At 44.4% G+C, this 15,952-nt stretch overlaps 1 protein-coding gene across 1 annotated transcript in view; it reads left to right on the top strand.

Moving 5' to 3' along the window:
- Positions 1–15,952, top strand: part of adamts18 (ADAM metallopeptidase with thrombospondin type 1 motif, 18) — a 52,814-nt gene that overhangs the window by 26,621 nt on the left and 10,241 nt on the right. Inside the window, exons 12-16 of the mRNA XM_036964090.1 lie at positions 6,525–6,697; positions 8,428–8,558; positions 8,781–8,904; positions 9,689–9,933; positions 15,514–15,634. Of these exons, the coding sequence (XP_036819985.1) occupies positions 6,525–6,697; positions 8,428–8,558; positions 8,781–8,904; positions 9,689–9,933; positions 15,514–15,634 (794 nt within the window). The remainder of the gene's footprint in view (positions 1–6,524; positions 6,698–8,427; positions 8,559–8,780; positions 8,905–9,688; positions 9,934–15,513; positions 15,635–15,952) is intronic.

The raw sequence follows: 15,952 nt of genomic DNA, 5'->3' as shown, positions 1-15,952 counted from the left end.
AAACTACTTCTCCCTCTCCCCCAACATTCTGTCCAGTCAACAGGCTGTGTAGGAGGACTGCTGTTGGTGAGGTGCTGTCCTCTCTGCTGTACCTGATTGTTCACTTAAACCAGCCTGGACCAGCCTGGGAGAGAGAGAGAGAGCCAGAGGCAGACAGACCCTCATATGATGCACATTATACAGTCAGTGAATAGCATACATGGAGCTATAGAAGTATAATCCACTTTAAGAGTCATGTTGATTTTTTTTTGGGGGGGGGGGGGGGGGGGGGGGCAATAAAGAGGTATTTTTAGTAAGAAGCAGACGCTAAATCTTGGTTGATGTTGCGAATTGGGAATCATGGCGAATCATGACCTATAAATTGTCACGGGTCAGTTTACCTACAGATCCTACAGGATCCTAATTTGATTACGCTGTTTCAGGAAATGTAAAACTTGTATTGTATTTGATGTTTATATTGTAATTTGTAATTTCCATTTAAACTACAGACTGGATTTTTCCTCACGAAAAATGCATCAACCCCTACACAAATGTCAATGAATTATAATCCACATAGTAGTTTACATTTCCTCTTGCGGCAGGATTATTTTCCTGCTATAGCAAACAGGCTCAAATTAAGGTCCTACATCTGTACAGTATGGAGCAATGATATTTATGGTACTTTACTTCTTTGCTGACTACTTTGTGTGTTTCTGACAGTTTGTGGTCCATTACAATATTAGAATCATAAATAACTCCCTTCTGAGCACAGTGTCTTCCATTTCACCACTGGACCGTTGGATCTGTTTGTCCCCTTAAATCACATTTTAGCTCTGATCCGTGAGAACAGGAGAGTGTATTTTAAGCAATCCGTCAGATTATTTTGGCAGCCCCCTCTTGGTATAATCTGTGGTTCTGAAGATGGATTACCCTCAATCTGCCACTTGTTTTGGCTCTCAGACTGTAACATCCCCGTGTAGTTTACAGATTAGGGTCGAATATGTTCTCTCCTCAAAAACAACAGAACATGCAATGTATTATGCAATTATATTCAGCAAACATTATTTGTTTGAAGACAGTTTCAAACGTTTCATAGCTACCTAACATACATACTTTGCAGGGGTTGTAAAATAAAAAGACAATTGTAGCGAGGGGATCCCCTCTGAACACAGCAATCACCTGGCAGATCAAATACATTTACAGTCCTGATAAATATGGCAACATGGTGTTTGATGGTAAGATCCTTCATAAATTGGTGTTTGATGGTAAGATCCTTCATAAATTGGTGTTTGATGGTAAGATCCTTTATAAGTTGGTGTTTGATGGTAAGATCCTTTATAAATTGGTGTTTGATGGTAAGATCCTTTATAAATTGGTGTTTGATGGTAAGATCCTTTATAAATTGGGGTTTGATGGCAAGACCCTTTATAAGCTTGCATGGGATTGGAGATGATCAGATTGCCTGTTTCACGACAGCATCTGACAGGCTCTGAAAGATGCTTTGCAAAGGTTAAAACACAGCAGTTATTGACAGCGTGTGCAGCCTGTGATGCTATCAGATTGCAGAGCCCTGGGTTAACCGCAGCCTGGTATAGGGGAGGCCCAGTAGGCCCTGAGGGGAGAGGTCAGTAGGGCTCATTGGGGGCTCCGCACCGCACAGAGGGGAGTGTGATCCAGCAGGGAGGCCCAGGTCCCAGCGGACTGGAACTGGGGAGGAAGCAGGGCAGCAAAGTAGGAGGTCGAGGGGTGGTCGCTGTGTGAGGGACAGGGAGGAGGATGAGAGAAGGGAGGACAAGGAGGGGGAAGGGAGAGAGCAGGTGATAACTAGCCAGACAGGATGACCTCTAGTCCACTGAAGTTTGGACTCGTTGCTGTCGCCGGGAGATTTATCGTCCCTCTGCGATGCTGGAGGTATAGGATCTGGTGAGAGAGAGAGAGAGAGAGTGAGAAGAAAATAAAAAAAAGGTATAACAAGAAGTTAAACTTGGCTGGCACCTCCCCAGCTATCCCAAAAGTTTTTTTCAATCTACCGAGTAGGGGGTCAGATACTGTACTGCAGGGTCCCCCAACTGCCTGCCCGTGGAATGAATTTGGCCTGTGTGTGATTTTATTTGGCCACCCCAAGTTTTCTGGAAATGTCATATATATATATATTTTTTTAAATTGCAATTGTTTAACCTAATAGACTATAAAAACACCAGCAAATTAGCTCCAAGTGATTTAATTTAAAAAAAAAATCAGTTCAAAAGTATTCCCACGCATAAAATAGAGATATACAGTGCCTTGCGAAAGTATTCGGCCCCCTTGAACTTTGCGACCTTTTGCCACATTTCAGGCTTCAAACATAAATATATAAAACTGTATTTTTTTGTGAAGAATCAACAATAAGTCGGACACAATCATGAAGTGGAACGACATTTATTGGATATTTCAAACTTTTTTAACAAATCAAAAACTGAAAAATTGGGCGTGCAAAATTATTCAGCCCCTTTACTTTCAGTGCAGCAAACTCTCTCCAGAAGTTCAGTGAGGATCTCTGAATGATCGAATGTTGACCTAAATGACTAATGATGATAAATACAATCCACCTGTGTGTAATCAAGTCTCCGTATGAATGCACCTGCACTGTGATAGTCTCAGAGGTCCGTTAAAAGCGTACAGAGCATCATGAAGAACAAGGAACACACCAGGCAGGTCCGAGATACTGTTGTGAAGAAGTTTAAAGCCGGATTTGGATACAAAAACATTTCCCAAGCTTTAAACATCCCAAGGAGCACTGTGCAAGCGATAATATTGAAATGGAAGGAGTATCAGACCACTGCAAATCTACCAAGACCTGGCCGTCCCTCTAAACTTTCAGCTCATACAAGGAGAAGACTGATCAGAGATGCAGCCAAGAGGCCCATGATCACTCTGGATGAACTGCAGAGATCTACAGCTGAGATGGGAGACTCTGTCCATAGGACAACAATCAGTCGTATATTGCACAAATCTGGCCTTTATGGAAGAGTGGCAAGAAGAAAGCCATTTCTTAAAGATATCCATAAAAAGTGTCGTTTAAAGTTTGCCACAAGCCACCTGGGAGACACACCAAACATGTGGAAGAAGGTGCTCTGGTCAGATGAAACCAAAATTGAACTTTTTGGCAACAATGCAAAACGTTATGTTTGGCGTAAAAGCAACACAGCTCATCACCCTGAACACACCATACCCACTGTCAAACATGGTGGTGGCAGCATCATGGTTTGGGCCTGCTTTTCTTCAGCAGGGACAGGGAAGATGGTTAAAATTGATGGGAAGATGGATGGAGCCAAATACAGGACCATTCTGGAAGAAAACCTGATGGAGTCTGCAAAAGACCTGAGACTGGGACGGAGATTTGTCTTCCAACAAGACAATGATCCAAAACATAAAGCAAAATCTACAATGCAATGGTTCAAAAATAAACATATCCAGGTGATAGAATGACCAAGTCAAAGTCCAGACCTGAATCCAATCGAGAACTGAAAACTGCTGTTCACAAATGCTCTCCATCCAACCTCACTGAGCTCGAGCTGTTTTGCAAGGAGGAATGGGAAAAAAATTCAGTCTCTCTATGTGCAAAACTGATAGAGACATACCCCAAGCGACTTACAGCTGTAATCGCAGCAAAAGGTGGCGCTACAAAGTATTAACTTAAGGGGGCTGAATAATTTCTGCACGCCCAATTTTTCAGTTTTTGATTTGTTAAAAAAGTTTGAAATATCCAATAAATGTCGTTCCACTTCATGATTGTGTCCCACTTGTTGTTGATTCTTCACAAAAAAATACAGTTTTATATCTTTATGTTTGAAGCCTGAAATGTGGCAAAAGGTCGCAAAGTTCAAGGGGGCCGAATACTTTCACAAGGCACTGTATGTGATCTCATAAGAATGTATGCAAGGTTTGAAATTATCATGTTTTAGTCAAATATTATATTTGTTTGGGCTTCTTGCGGTCCGTTTGCAGGCTACAAATGATTTGTAATTAAGTTCCTGTCCCCTGACTATCCACTCAAGAAAAAAGGAGCCTGCGGCTGAATGTAGTTAACGATCCTTTACTGCATCTCATCTCCCTGAATTAAACAAGTAGCACCCGAACCCCTGTTAGAACCCCGACAACGTCTGGTTGTCTGCGTCCCTCATAAGCAGTCTAACATATGGGCCTATGTGTCTCCATTCCTAAGCCTTAATAGGATCAGACTGGGAGCTCGGGCCCAGATCTCTGCACACAAAATGAGAGGTGCTCTGAAAAACAGGAGGTTGACACTGACACCTGTAATAGAGCCTGTCATTCTGGGCCTTCCTGGCAGCTCCGGGATGCACCAGAAAGAGGTTTGCCTTCCAGGTTTTCTATGTAACAATCCACTGTTATTAGCACATGATTTTCTCTGTGTAAGCTCTGCTCAGATAAGTGTTGACAGTAAAATATATTACGGAATGTGTGCCCGCTTTGATGCTGAACATCATGCACGTAACGTTTTCGCTGAGTGTGGTTTGATAGGAGTTAGTGGTATGAGATGTTTTTATAAGTCCTGTGTTGCTTTGCTGTTTAGTGTCCGGGCTGATGTTGTTTTGTTCGATTACATATTTGATCTTGGCAATGAAATCCAATAATATTTCCCAGAGTTGGTTGGCATCAGCCAGAGTTGGTTGGCATTTTAATACAGACGGTCTACTAATGCACATACAGTTGAAGTCAGAAGTGTCACGCTCTGACCTTAGAGAGCTTTTTATGTCTCTATTTTGGTTTGGTCAGGGTGTGATTTGGGGTGGGTGATTTGGGGTGGGCATTCTATGTTCCTTTTTCTATGTTTTGTATTTCTTTGTTTTGGCCGGGTATGGTTCTCAATCAGGGACAGCTGACTATCGTTGTCTCTGATTGGGAACCATACTTAGGTAGCTTTTCCCCACCTATGTGTTGTGGGTAGTTATTTTCTGTTTAATGTTTTCTGCACATGACAGGACTGTTTCGTTTATTCTTTTTGTTATAGTGTTCAGTTTAAATAAAAAGCATGAACACTTACCACGCTGTGTCTTTGTACCCATGTGCAGTTGCAAACTGTAGTCTGGCTTTTTTTATGGCAGTTTTGGAGCAGTGGCTTCTTCATTGCTGAGCGGCCTTTCAGGTTATGTCGATATAGGACTTGTTTTTACTGTGGATATATCTTCACAAGGTCCTTTGCTGTTGTTCTGGGATTGATTTGCACTTTTCGCACCAAAGTACGTTCATCAAGAGAGACAGAACACGTCTCCTTCCTGAGCGGTAGGACGGCTGCGTGGTCCCATGTATTGTTTGTACAGATGAACGTGGTACCTTCAGGCATTTGGAAATTGCTCCCAAGATTGAACCAGACCTGTGGAGGTCTACACTTTTTTTTAACGAGGTCTTGGCTGATTTCTTTAGATTTTCCCATGATGTCAAACGAGTTTGAAGGTAGGCCTTGAAATACAGGTACACCTCCAATTGACTCAAATTATGTCAATTAGGCTATCAGGAGCTTCTAAAGCAATGACATTTTTGGAAATTTTTCAAGCTGTTTAAAGCCAGTCAACTTAGTGTATGTAAACTTCTGACCCACTGGAATTGTGATACAGCGAATTTTTAGTGAAATAATCTGTCTGTAAACAATTGTTGGAAAAATTACTTGTGTCATGCTCAAATTAGATGTCCTAACCGACTTGCCAAAACTATAGTTTGTTTATAACAAGACATTTGTGGAGTGGTTGAAAAACGAGTTTTAATGACTCAAAAAAACTTCAACTGTTTGTCTACCCAGGGCTTTTGAAATTAAGACATATTAATCACTTGATTGAATCATGGAAGACTTTCCTTCTCATTTAACAACACACTGTTCCCCATGTGTAAAAACACAAGCACACATACAAACACCAACGCCCACACATTCATTTAGCTGGAAATGAATGCTGGCTCTGCTCCAGCAGGAAGAGCCTAACGGAGATTCATTTGCTTTGAGGTTAGGCAGTGGAATCCTGCCCAAGAAGTGCACTGCTCCACTTTAAAACAGCCTATCAGGCTCACAACAGGGAAACCGGAGGAGGTTGGTGACACCTTAATTGGGGAGGACGGGCTCGTGGTAATGGCTGGAGGGGAATGAGTGGAATGGTATCAAATCCATGATGCCATTCCATTTGCTCCGTTCCAGCCATTATTATGAGCCAACCTCCCCCTCAGCAGCCTCCGCTGTTAGGTTGTTTCTAAGAACAGAGGTCTTTTCTATTAATGTGGCTGAGTGGAGATACTTGTGGCTGCTGTCTTCACAGGGGTGGTTGGGAACCTGGATGAAAACCCAATAACCTGATTTGTAGTGTTGTTTTGAGGCTGCCATTGTATACTTGGTCTTGACTTGATCTTGCTGAGTCTTAAATGTGATTTATTTCATTCTGCTTTGAAACTGTCAATACAGGGCCCTAGAAATGTTGGCTTGAGTCCCTTCTCCCCATGCCTGCCCTAACCTATGTCACATCTGTGTCGGGTCTACATGTGTTAATTTTGTGTTGCTTTAGGCCACAACACAACGGGAAGTTTTGCCAGGGCTCCGCTCGTCTCAACCAGCTCTGTAACACAAAGCCGTGCCAGCCAAGCGGAGTGGACTTCCGTGCCCAGCAGTGTGCTGAGTACAACAGCAAACCCTTCAGGGGATGGTACTACAAATGGAAGCCCTACACCAAGGTGGAAGGTATGGCAGCTATTTGTTCAATTCCCCCTGTAATTAGGAACAGGGTAAATGTTGAATGAGCCAATAGAGTACATCTAGAATGCACCTCATTCAGTCAGCTTTTATAGATTCGCCGTACCCCCGAGAGGGACATTTTACAGATTCGCCGTACCCCCGAGAGGGACATTTTACAGATTCGCCGTACCCCAGAGAGGGACATTTTACAGGAAGTCCAAGAGTACGAAAGCGACTTTATAAACCGAGAGAAGAAAACGCAGTCGAGTTAAATACAGTGTTTGTTAAAAGTGCATTTAATTAACATTGCAGGTGGATCAGATCTTTATGTCCTGTTTATTCTTGTAAAACTCTCAAATGTTGCTATATGTTGGATGACTTTGCAAATCTTTTTGAAATCTTTTGTGATTAACCTTGTTTACTAATTTGAATGCTGAAGCCACAAATGTGCCTCGTGTGCACCATGTCAATGGGTCAGTCTACTCATGCACGAGAGTGCTGTAACTTGTGAGTCTAAACTACATGGGAAACATGTAGCCACCCGCTCTCTCTCAGGGAGAAAGAATATATTATAAAGGAAGCCCTTAAGGCAGGTTTTACCTGTGTCTACCACATACATACTGTATGAGTGAGAGAGAAGGAGGGAGAGAGTGAGAGAGATAAAGAGAGAGAGAGAGAGTTTGCCTGTCACCCCATTACCTTTGCGATACCTCTGATTTATGAAGATGCAAGCAGCAGATCCTGAAAAGCCTCTTGGGGCCTGAGGTGAACGGTCGCCTCCGTTAATTAAAGGCTGATTGTAAGTGTGCTTCCACACCGCTCTCCCTGCTCTCTCTCTCTCCCTGTGGAGGGACTCTCCCTAAGGCCATGCCTGACCTGTCTGACCTGGGCATCTTTTCAGCGGACAAGCCGAGGTACCAGGAGGTAAAGACAGTCTTACCCTGGTCTAACTGGGCTCTAAGCACCAGATCCAATACGCTTTATGAAATCCAAGTGCCTTGGCCTACGGATGTGAATTACTAACATGGAATGTCAAATAGAAATCCATAAGATGCTTCTGGAATGCATTCAGGGGTTCACATCCTCAGCAATGTAAGAGATTGGCATTAAGAAAAGATGGAAGGAATCTGAATAGCCAGAGACAGTCTAAAAACTGACGCTGGTCAGATAACGATGCCCCTGTGTCCCCAGGCTGTCATGCTGTTGGTAACACCCCTGTCATTAGACTGTTACTGTGTGTTGTACAGTAGAACCTGGAACCCATGTCTAGGAGCTGTGTGTGAGGTTTGTGGAGAAGCTGCCCTCTCTGCATTCCCTGTTTCATGGGCCCATTTTGTAACAGCCTTTCAGGTAACCTGTGAGTATGTGAATTGTGCCAGAGGTCTGCTACTCCTTCAGTCCCCAGAGGTTCCGTACATTGCGCTGCAGTGAACATGCACCATTAACACAATAGAACTCTGTATACGTTCTTCACCAGTACTCCATCGATTGGCTCTTATCTTGCCTCATCAATTGGCGAGTGCGGCTCCTTCATTTACCACAGCCCTGTCCTAATCCCCACATTGAAATATGGCGTGTACCAGTGACAAAGAGAGAGGCGATAAGGAGGTTTGTGCTCTCTATACAGTCCTAGAGACTCACACCTGGGAAGGAGGAATTGGTTAATGCACAGGTGCAGGATTACGTCCATGATTTTGTTTATAACACATGTTAAATCTTCTCTATGTCCTCTGTAGCTGAGGATATCTGCAAGCTGTACTGCATCGCTGAGGACTTTGCCTTCTTCTTTGCCATGGCCAGCAAAGTCAAGGACGGGACATCCTGCTCAGACCACAGAGGTGACGTGTGCATCGAAGGAGCCTGTGAGGTAAACGGCAGATTTGCGGAACGTGATGTACTGTACTGCAACACATCAACTACTGTTCCGAGACCGTCATTGAAAAATAAGAATTTGTTCTTTAACAGACTTGCCTAGTTAAATAAAGGTCAAATAAAAAACAAAACTACATCTAAGTCAACTGGATGTGATATAGGACACAGGGTGCCGTCTGTGTTCTCTGAGTTCCTTCTGTTTACTTCCATCCTGCAGCCGGTGGGTTGTGACCAGGTCCTGGGCTCTAAGGCAACTCTGGATGCCTGTGGAGTTTGTAGAGGGGATAACTCCACCTGCAAGTTCTTCAAAGGCCAGTACGTCCTCCAGCACAGAGCTAACGGTACGTCAAGCGAGAAAACTGACGGGTCAATTTGAATCGGTGGGTGAGAGGGGGAGCTCTGTTGTAGAACAGTTCTGGCACAGTGTTATCGGGGCAGAGTTATCTGAACATGACAGGGTGAATTCTCTAGCAGATGCCACTGTTGGGGAGACATTCTCTTCCTCCAGACCTCATACTATACTCTCACAACTGGCTAAAAGCAACCTTTCCAGATCACTGTGTGTGGCCCTTTAAGGGTCCAATAGACAAAGCTTTGTGACTGAACCGAAAAGTGACCGCTTGACAGACCTAGATGTTGGGTCATGGAGCACAGGCTGGGGTTGCTACTAATATAGTGGAAAGTTATTTATGTGGCAGCTTGCATGCGTCGTTACACCAGGGCAGCTGTGTACTGCAGAGAGTTATAATGGTTTATGCTGTCTCAGTGAATTAAGCTTACCGTCTCACCTCTTTACTGAAAACATGGCACCATATGATCATGTTAAAAAAACACTTTGTAATTCAATGCACAACGGTAAGATTAAAACCAGGGAAAGTTTTTCGTTTGAAGGTTTTTTTTGCACTGGTAATCTACTTTTTTTGTGTTTGGTCTTGATGAGAATTCATCCCAATAAAATACTTGAATATACCCATGACAGTCTGTTGCTTGTATAGGATTATTATACAAATTGTGCTCTGTGTTTCCACTGTAATGTGTATTGCCATGTTGAAAAAAATATGAATCTCTAATAAATCAATTTCCTGACTCTCAGATGGTAAATGAGCTCTTTTTCTCCCTGTTCAGAATACTACGCCATGGTGACCATCCCACCTGGAGCACGGAGCATCCATGTTCAGGAGATGGAGATCTCCACCAGCTACCTGGCTGTACGCACCCTGAAGAGGAAGTACTATCTGACAGGGGACTGGACGGTGGACTGGCCTGGAAAGTTCCAGTTCGGTGGGACGGTGTTTGACTATCAGCGCTCTTTCAACCGCCCAGAGAGCCTGTACGCGGCCGGACCCACTAATGAGACCCTGGTCTTTGAAGTAAGCTGCCCCTCCGTCCCCGTCTGCCTTGACGTCCGTTAGCGAATTAGCGGTGACAGGGCCTTGGCACAGCGCTCGGACGCTCACTCAGATGAAAACAAGGCCGGGCTGTAGTGCAGGGTGGGCGGGAAAAAAATAGAAAACTCCCAATAACAACGAGTGGTACATCGGAGTAACGCTACTGTTCAGGATTAATTGTGTCCTGATTCTGATGTCGTCGGGGCTTTCATCTCCAAAATCAAGAGGTCTGGGGTTCAAACAGCTCGCCATGCGCTTTGAACTTCCAGAATCGTGCACTTCATGCAAAAGAAGAAACCAAATCGGCACATTCCGCAAGATTTATCTGAAACTAGGCCGGCGGCTTTAACTTCAATAGAGTAGCGGGTAGAGGTGTCAGGCATCTCAAAGCGCTGGCCAACAGACAGACAGACAGACAGACAGACAGACAGACAGACAGAGAGAGAGAGAGAGAGAGAGAGAGAGAGAGAGAGAGAGAGAGAGAGAGAGAGAGAGAGAGAGAGAGAGAGAGAGAGAGAGAGAGAGAGAGAGAGAGAGAGAGAGAGAGAGAGAGAGAGAGAGAGAGAGAGAGAGAGAGAGAGAGAGAGAGAGAGAGAGAGAGAGAGAGAGAGAGAGAGAGAGAGAGAGAGAGAGAGAGAGAGAGAGAGAGAGAGAGAGAGAGAGAGAGAGAGAGAGAGAGAGAGAGAGAGAGAGAGAGAGAGAGAGAGAGAGAGAGAGAGAGAGAGAGAGAGAGAGAGAGAGAGAGAAAAGGGGGTCCATTAGGCTAAACGGGCTATCATGCTTCCATATTCCATCCAGGTCAAAGCGGACCCCTCACCTTATGTGTCACAGGCCCTAGTATGTGATCCTATGCTGTAGTATTTTCCTTTTAAAACATGCTGTTAATAAAGATGTAGAATTAGCAGCTGGTTGGACACAGACACTGCACAGTTTGCACACGCTCGGCAAATTCTTATGTATTATCTTTGTCTGTCAGAGCAGAGGCCTAAGCTCTGAGGTAAAAGCGAGCCATTACTCGTCGTCGCACATTGCTGCAACTGATGGTCGAAAAGAATAGAAATGAAGATCCTGACAGCTGAATGTCATTGATTGTCCTTGGTGAATAAGTGACTCTCAAGGTTGGTCATGCTTTAGTTTGTATATTTAAGGGTTAGGGTGTTGAGAGGTAGAGGATATATTCCCCAGATAGCTATGTAAACAGTGGCAAGCTTTTTTCACATGCCCTTTGAACTTAGAAACAGAGGGGGAAAACCAGGTGAGTTTAGAAAGTTTGGTTTGTTATCTATCCACCAAAGGCAAGGTGAAAGTCATGTAAAAGCTAGTTTGGACAAAGCCCTCGGCCATCGGGCTACCTGTGAACTGAGAGCTGAAGTTTAAACGGTGCCTATAAATATACGAGAAATGCCATAGTGAAATCTCTGGAATGCCTTTTAGTAATTTTTGTCATTTTGCAGAAAGCGGGGATTTGACCATGTAGTTCCAATGTAGACATGTGTTTTTGTTAGCTTTACATCACCACACACAGTTGAACTGACCTGATTTGATCGACTTTAAAGTGCTTAGTGCTCCATTCTCAGCGTGGTAACAGCATGCTGCTCTCTGCACTGACTTGGTTTTCTCCCATGAAGCCTGAGAGTCATGTGTCCACTAGCAGGGTTAGCAGTAGCAGGTCGCTGATCTGCAAATGAGAGGACATTAATCTCTCTAAGTATGTTCCGTAATTACAAAAAGAAGAGAGAGGAACACAGATTAAAAGATTTAAATAATTCTGCAATTGAACTGTATAGATCTGGAAAGCTTGGGTCAGGGCACTGAGAGAGAGACTTAAATACGTTCCAAATTAGAAACGCAACAGAAGGGGAAGGAGACTGATTTCCACTGAGCCTGGCAGATATTTTATGCTGTCGTGGAAAACTAGAACATTATTGAATGTTCTGAGACCCTGACTCAGCTAGAAACAATTTATGAAAACAAATGTTGAAGAGTGGTGAGGGTAAACTCTGACAGTGTTCATGTATATAGCCTAATCAGACAGGAGAATGGAAGGAGAAAGGCGGAGAGAAACGAGACATAACATATGGTGAGCTCTAGGGATGTTATTTGAAATAGAATAGGGCTTATTCTCTGTATTCACATTCTTGTGGCAAAGTGTTCGGTGGGGTCACGCCAGTCGAGAGCAGAGGATTGTGGACCTGGGCAGCAGGCAGGCAGCAGGTGATGCTGGGGAGTTGTAGCCATGTCTGCCACACTGTAATTCATCATCATTTTCCCCTTAGCCTAATGAGAGCTACAGTGAAATGAATAATATACCCTGGGACAAAGTATTAATGATTATTTTCATAGGCATTAATCTACTCTAATTATGTGAGAATGGAAAATTGAGATGTTGTTAGATTGTTGGTTTTTGTCTGTTTGAAACCACTGTGGCATATCAGAGAGCAGTCAAGCACCGCATTTTTCTACGGCTGGCCATGCTTTCCACCTGGCTACCCCTGCCAACAGTTCTGCACCCCCTACAGCAACTTGCCCAAGCCTCCCCACTTCTCCTTCACCCAGATCCAGATAGCTGATGTTCTGAAGGAGCTGCAAAATCTGGACCCCTAAAATTCAGCTGGGCTAGACAATCTGGACCCTCTCTTTCTAAAATTATCCGCCGCAATCGTTGCAACCCCTATTACTAGCCTGTTCAACCTCTCTTTCGTGTCTTTTGAGATCCCTAAAGATAGGAAAGCTGCCTCTTCGAAGGGGGAGACACTCTAGACCCAAACTGTTACAGACCTACATCTATCATACCCTGCCTTTCTAAAGTCTTTGAATGCCAAGTTAATTAACAAACAGATCACCGACCATTTAGAATCCCACCATACCTTCTCCACTATCCCACCGTACCTCTGGTTTCCGAGCTGGTCATGGGTGCACCTCAGCCACGTTCAAGGTGTGAAATGATATCATAACCGCCATCGATAAAAGATAGTACTGTGCAGCCGTCTTCATCGACCTGGCTAAGGCTTTCGACTCTGTCAATCACTGCACTCTTAACGGCAGACTCAACAGCTTTGGTTTCTCAAATGACTGCCACGCCTGGTTCAGCAACTACTTATCAGATAGAGTTCAGTGTGTCAAATCGGAGGGCCTGTTGTTCGGACCTCTGGCAGTCTCTATGGGGGTGCCACAGGGTTAGATTCTCGGGCCGACTCTTTTCTCTGTATATATCAATGATGTCGCTCTTGCTGCTGATGATTCTCTGATCCACCTCTATGCAGATGACTCCATTCTGTATACTTCTGGCCCTTCTATGCACACTGTTAACAAACCTCCAGACGAGCTTCAATGCCATACAACACAACTTCCGTGGCCTCCAACTGCTATTAAATGCAAGTAAAACTTAATGCATGCTCTTCAACCGATCGCTGTCCGCACCCACCAACCCATCTAGCATCACTACTCTGGATGGTTATGACATAGAATATGTGGACAACTACAAATACCTAGGTGTCTGGTTAGACTGTAAACTGTGAACTCTCCTTCCAGACTCACCCGTCGCACATCTCCAATCCAAAATTAAATCTAGAATCGGCTTCCTATTCCACAACAAAGCCTCCTTCGCTCATGCTGCTAAACATACCCTCGTAAAACTGACTATCCTACCGATCCTTGACTTCGGCGATGTCATTTACAAAATAGCCTCCAACACTCTACTCAGCAAATTAGATGTAGTCTATCACAGTGCGATCCATTTTGTCACCAAAGCCCCATATACTATCCACCACTGCGACCTATATCCTCTTGTTGGCTGGCCCTCGCTTCATATTCATCGCCAAACTCACTGGCTCCAGGTCATCTATAAGTCTTTGCTAGGTAAAACCCTGCCTTATCTCAACTCACTGGTCACCATAGCAACACCCACCCGTAGCACACGCTCCAGCAGGTATATTTCACTGGTCATCCCCAGAGCCAACTCCTCTTTTGGCCGCCTCTCCTTCCAGTTCTCTGCTGCCAATGACTGGAACGAATTCCAAAAATCACTGAAGCTGGAGACTTATATCTCCCTCACTAACTTTAAGCATCAGCTGTCAGAGCAGCTTACCTAGCATTGCACCTGTACACAGCCCATCTGTAAATAGCCCACCCAACTACCTCATCCCCATATTGTTACTTATTTTTTTGCTCCTTTGCACCCCAGTATCTCTACTTACATCATCTTCTGCACATCTATCACTCCAGTGTTAATGCAAAATTATTTCACCACTATGGCCAATTATTGCCTTACCTCCCTAATCCTACTTCATTTGCACACACTGTATATAGATTTTTCTATTGTGTCATTGGCTGTACGTTTGTTTATCCCATGTGCAACTCTGTGTTGTTTGTGTCGCACTGCTTTGCTTTATCTTGGCCAGATCGCAGTTGTAAATGAGAACTTGTTCTCAACTGGCCTACCTGGCTAAATTAAAGTGAAATAAAAAATAACAATAAAAAAACTGTGAATTTGGTTGAGGCTTGGATGTAGGTGGAGGTGGGGAGAGGGCAGTTAGGGCTGTGGACTTTCACAGGCAGGCAGGATCAGGGAGGGCTGTCTCATATTGTGTCTGATGTCAGGTGGCTTTCTGTGCTCCAGATGGACAGGGGAGCCACCGGGGCCACGTTCTGGAACTTGTGTTTGCCGTGCCTGATGTAAATTTGGACCGGCCATGGACATGCTAGCGTGAAGGGTCCAATGGCATAGCTCCAGGGCAACATAGTTAGCCTGGAAGCTCTGGGGGTCAGCTTAACTGTAACGATGTGCGCTGAGAGTCGGGAAGTAAGTTCAGGGAGTGAGTGCTTTAATAAATAAACACAATTTAAAACAAAAACAAGAAACACGAACAACGCACAGAAACAGAACTCGACATTCTATTACTGGGTCACATACAAAACAACATTTGAGACAAATGTTAGCATTTTGATATGAGAAACACTTACTTGTCACAGGTAAATAATTTGCTATTTGCTTGCATATGCCTAAATCTATTAAGTCAGTGTCACTGCTGGTCATTGTCAACAAATCCCTCAGTTTGGTTTGAATATTGTCCCCAAAAAGTTTTGGCCAAGTCTATGGAGAACAAAGCAGCCCTTCATTTTGAGAGCTTTCCACTCCATTAGAAGCAACCCCAGCCTGTGCTCCATGACCCAACATCTAGGTCTGCCAAGTGGTCACTTTTCGGTTCAGTCACAGAGCTTTGTCTATCGGACCCTCACAAGGGCCACACACAGACACACACATACAAAGACACACACACACACACACACACACACACACACACACACACACACACACACACACACACACACACACACAGTTCCACAACGCCATTGTCACCAAGTCACCAGTTTCCTGCCACTTCACTTGTCTTAGTGTTTCATTGTCATTCTCTATGGTCCATTGCTTGGAACCACTTCAGGGTATGCTTAGACTTGTCTGTTTTGGCAGGGGAGGGGAATGACTGCTAACCACACTTGTCAAGGTGCTAAGACGGATCCATTACCTCACTGTCATATCCCCCCTCTCTCCCTCTCCCTCAGATCCTGCTGCAGGGTAAGAACCCGGGTGTGGTGTGGGAGTACACCTTGCCTCGCAGTGAGAGGAAACCCAACTACACATGGGGAGTGGTTCGCTCCGACTGCTCTGCCCCGTGTGCTGGAGGTGAGCCTTGGATGAGAGAAGTGTGTGTGTGTGTGTGTGTGTGTGTGTGTGTGTGTGTGTGTGTGTGTGTGTGTGTGTGTGTGTGCGTGTGGTACATTAGGGTGGCAGGAAGTGCGTTCTGGCTTATCAAAAGCATCTTTGTAAGCGGCAGTGAAAAGGTTGCACGGTCTCCCTTGGTCCTTTTACAGACCTCCCTGAGTACTCTGTCCTATTCACTCATCAATGTATGTCAGCAAATGTGTGTGTGTTGTTATATGTGAGCCTGGATCAGTGGCTCGCTTACTCCATTCACTTTATCCCAGTAGGGAGGGTGACAGC

The sequence above is a fragment of the Oncorhynchus mykiss genome, chromosome 26, assembly GCF_013265735.2.
Source record: "Oncorhynchus mykiss isolate Arlee chromosome 26, USDA_OmykA_1.1, whole genome shotgun sequence".
In the NCBI taxonomy this organism is placed as follows: domain Eukaryota; kingdom Metazoa; phylum Chordata; class Actinopteri; order Salmoniformes; family Salmonidae; genus Oncorhynchus; species Oncorhynchus mykiss.
Note: the sequence above shows the minus strand (reverse complement) of the source record. Positions and strands in the feature narration are given on the sequence as shown.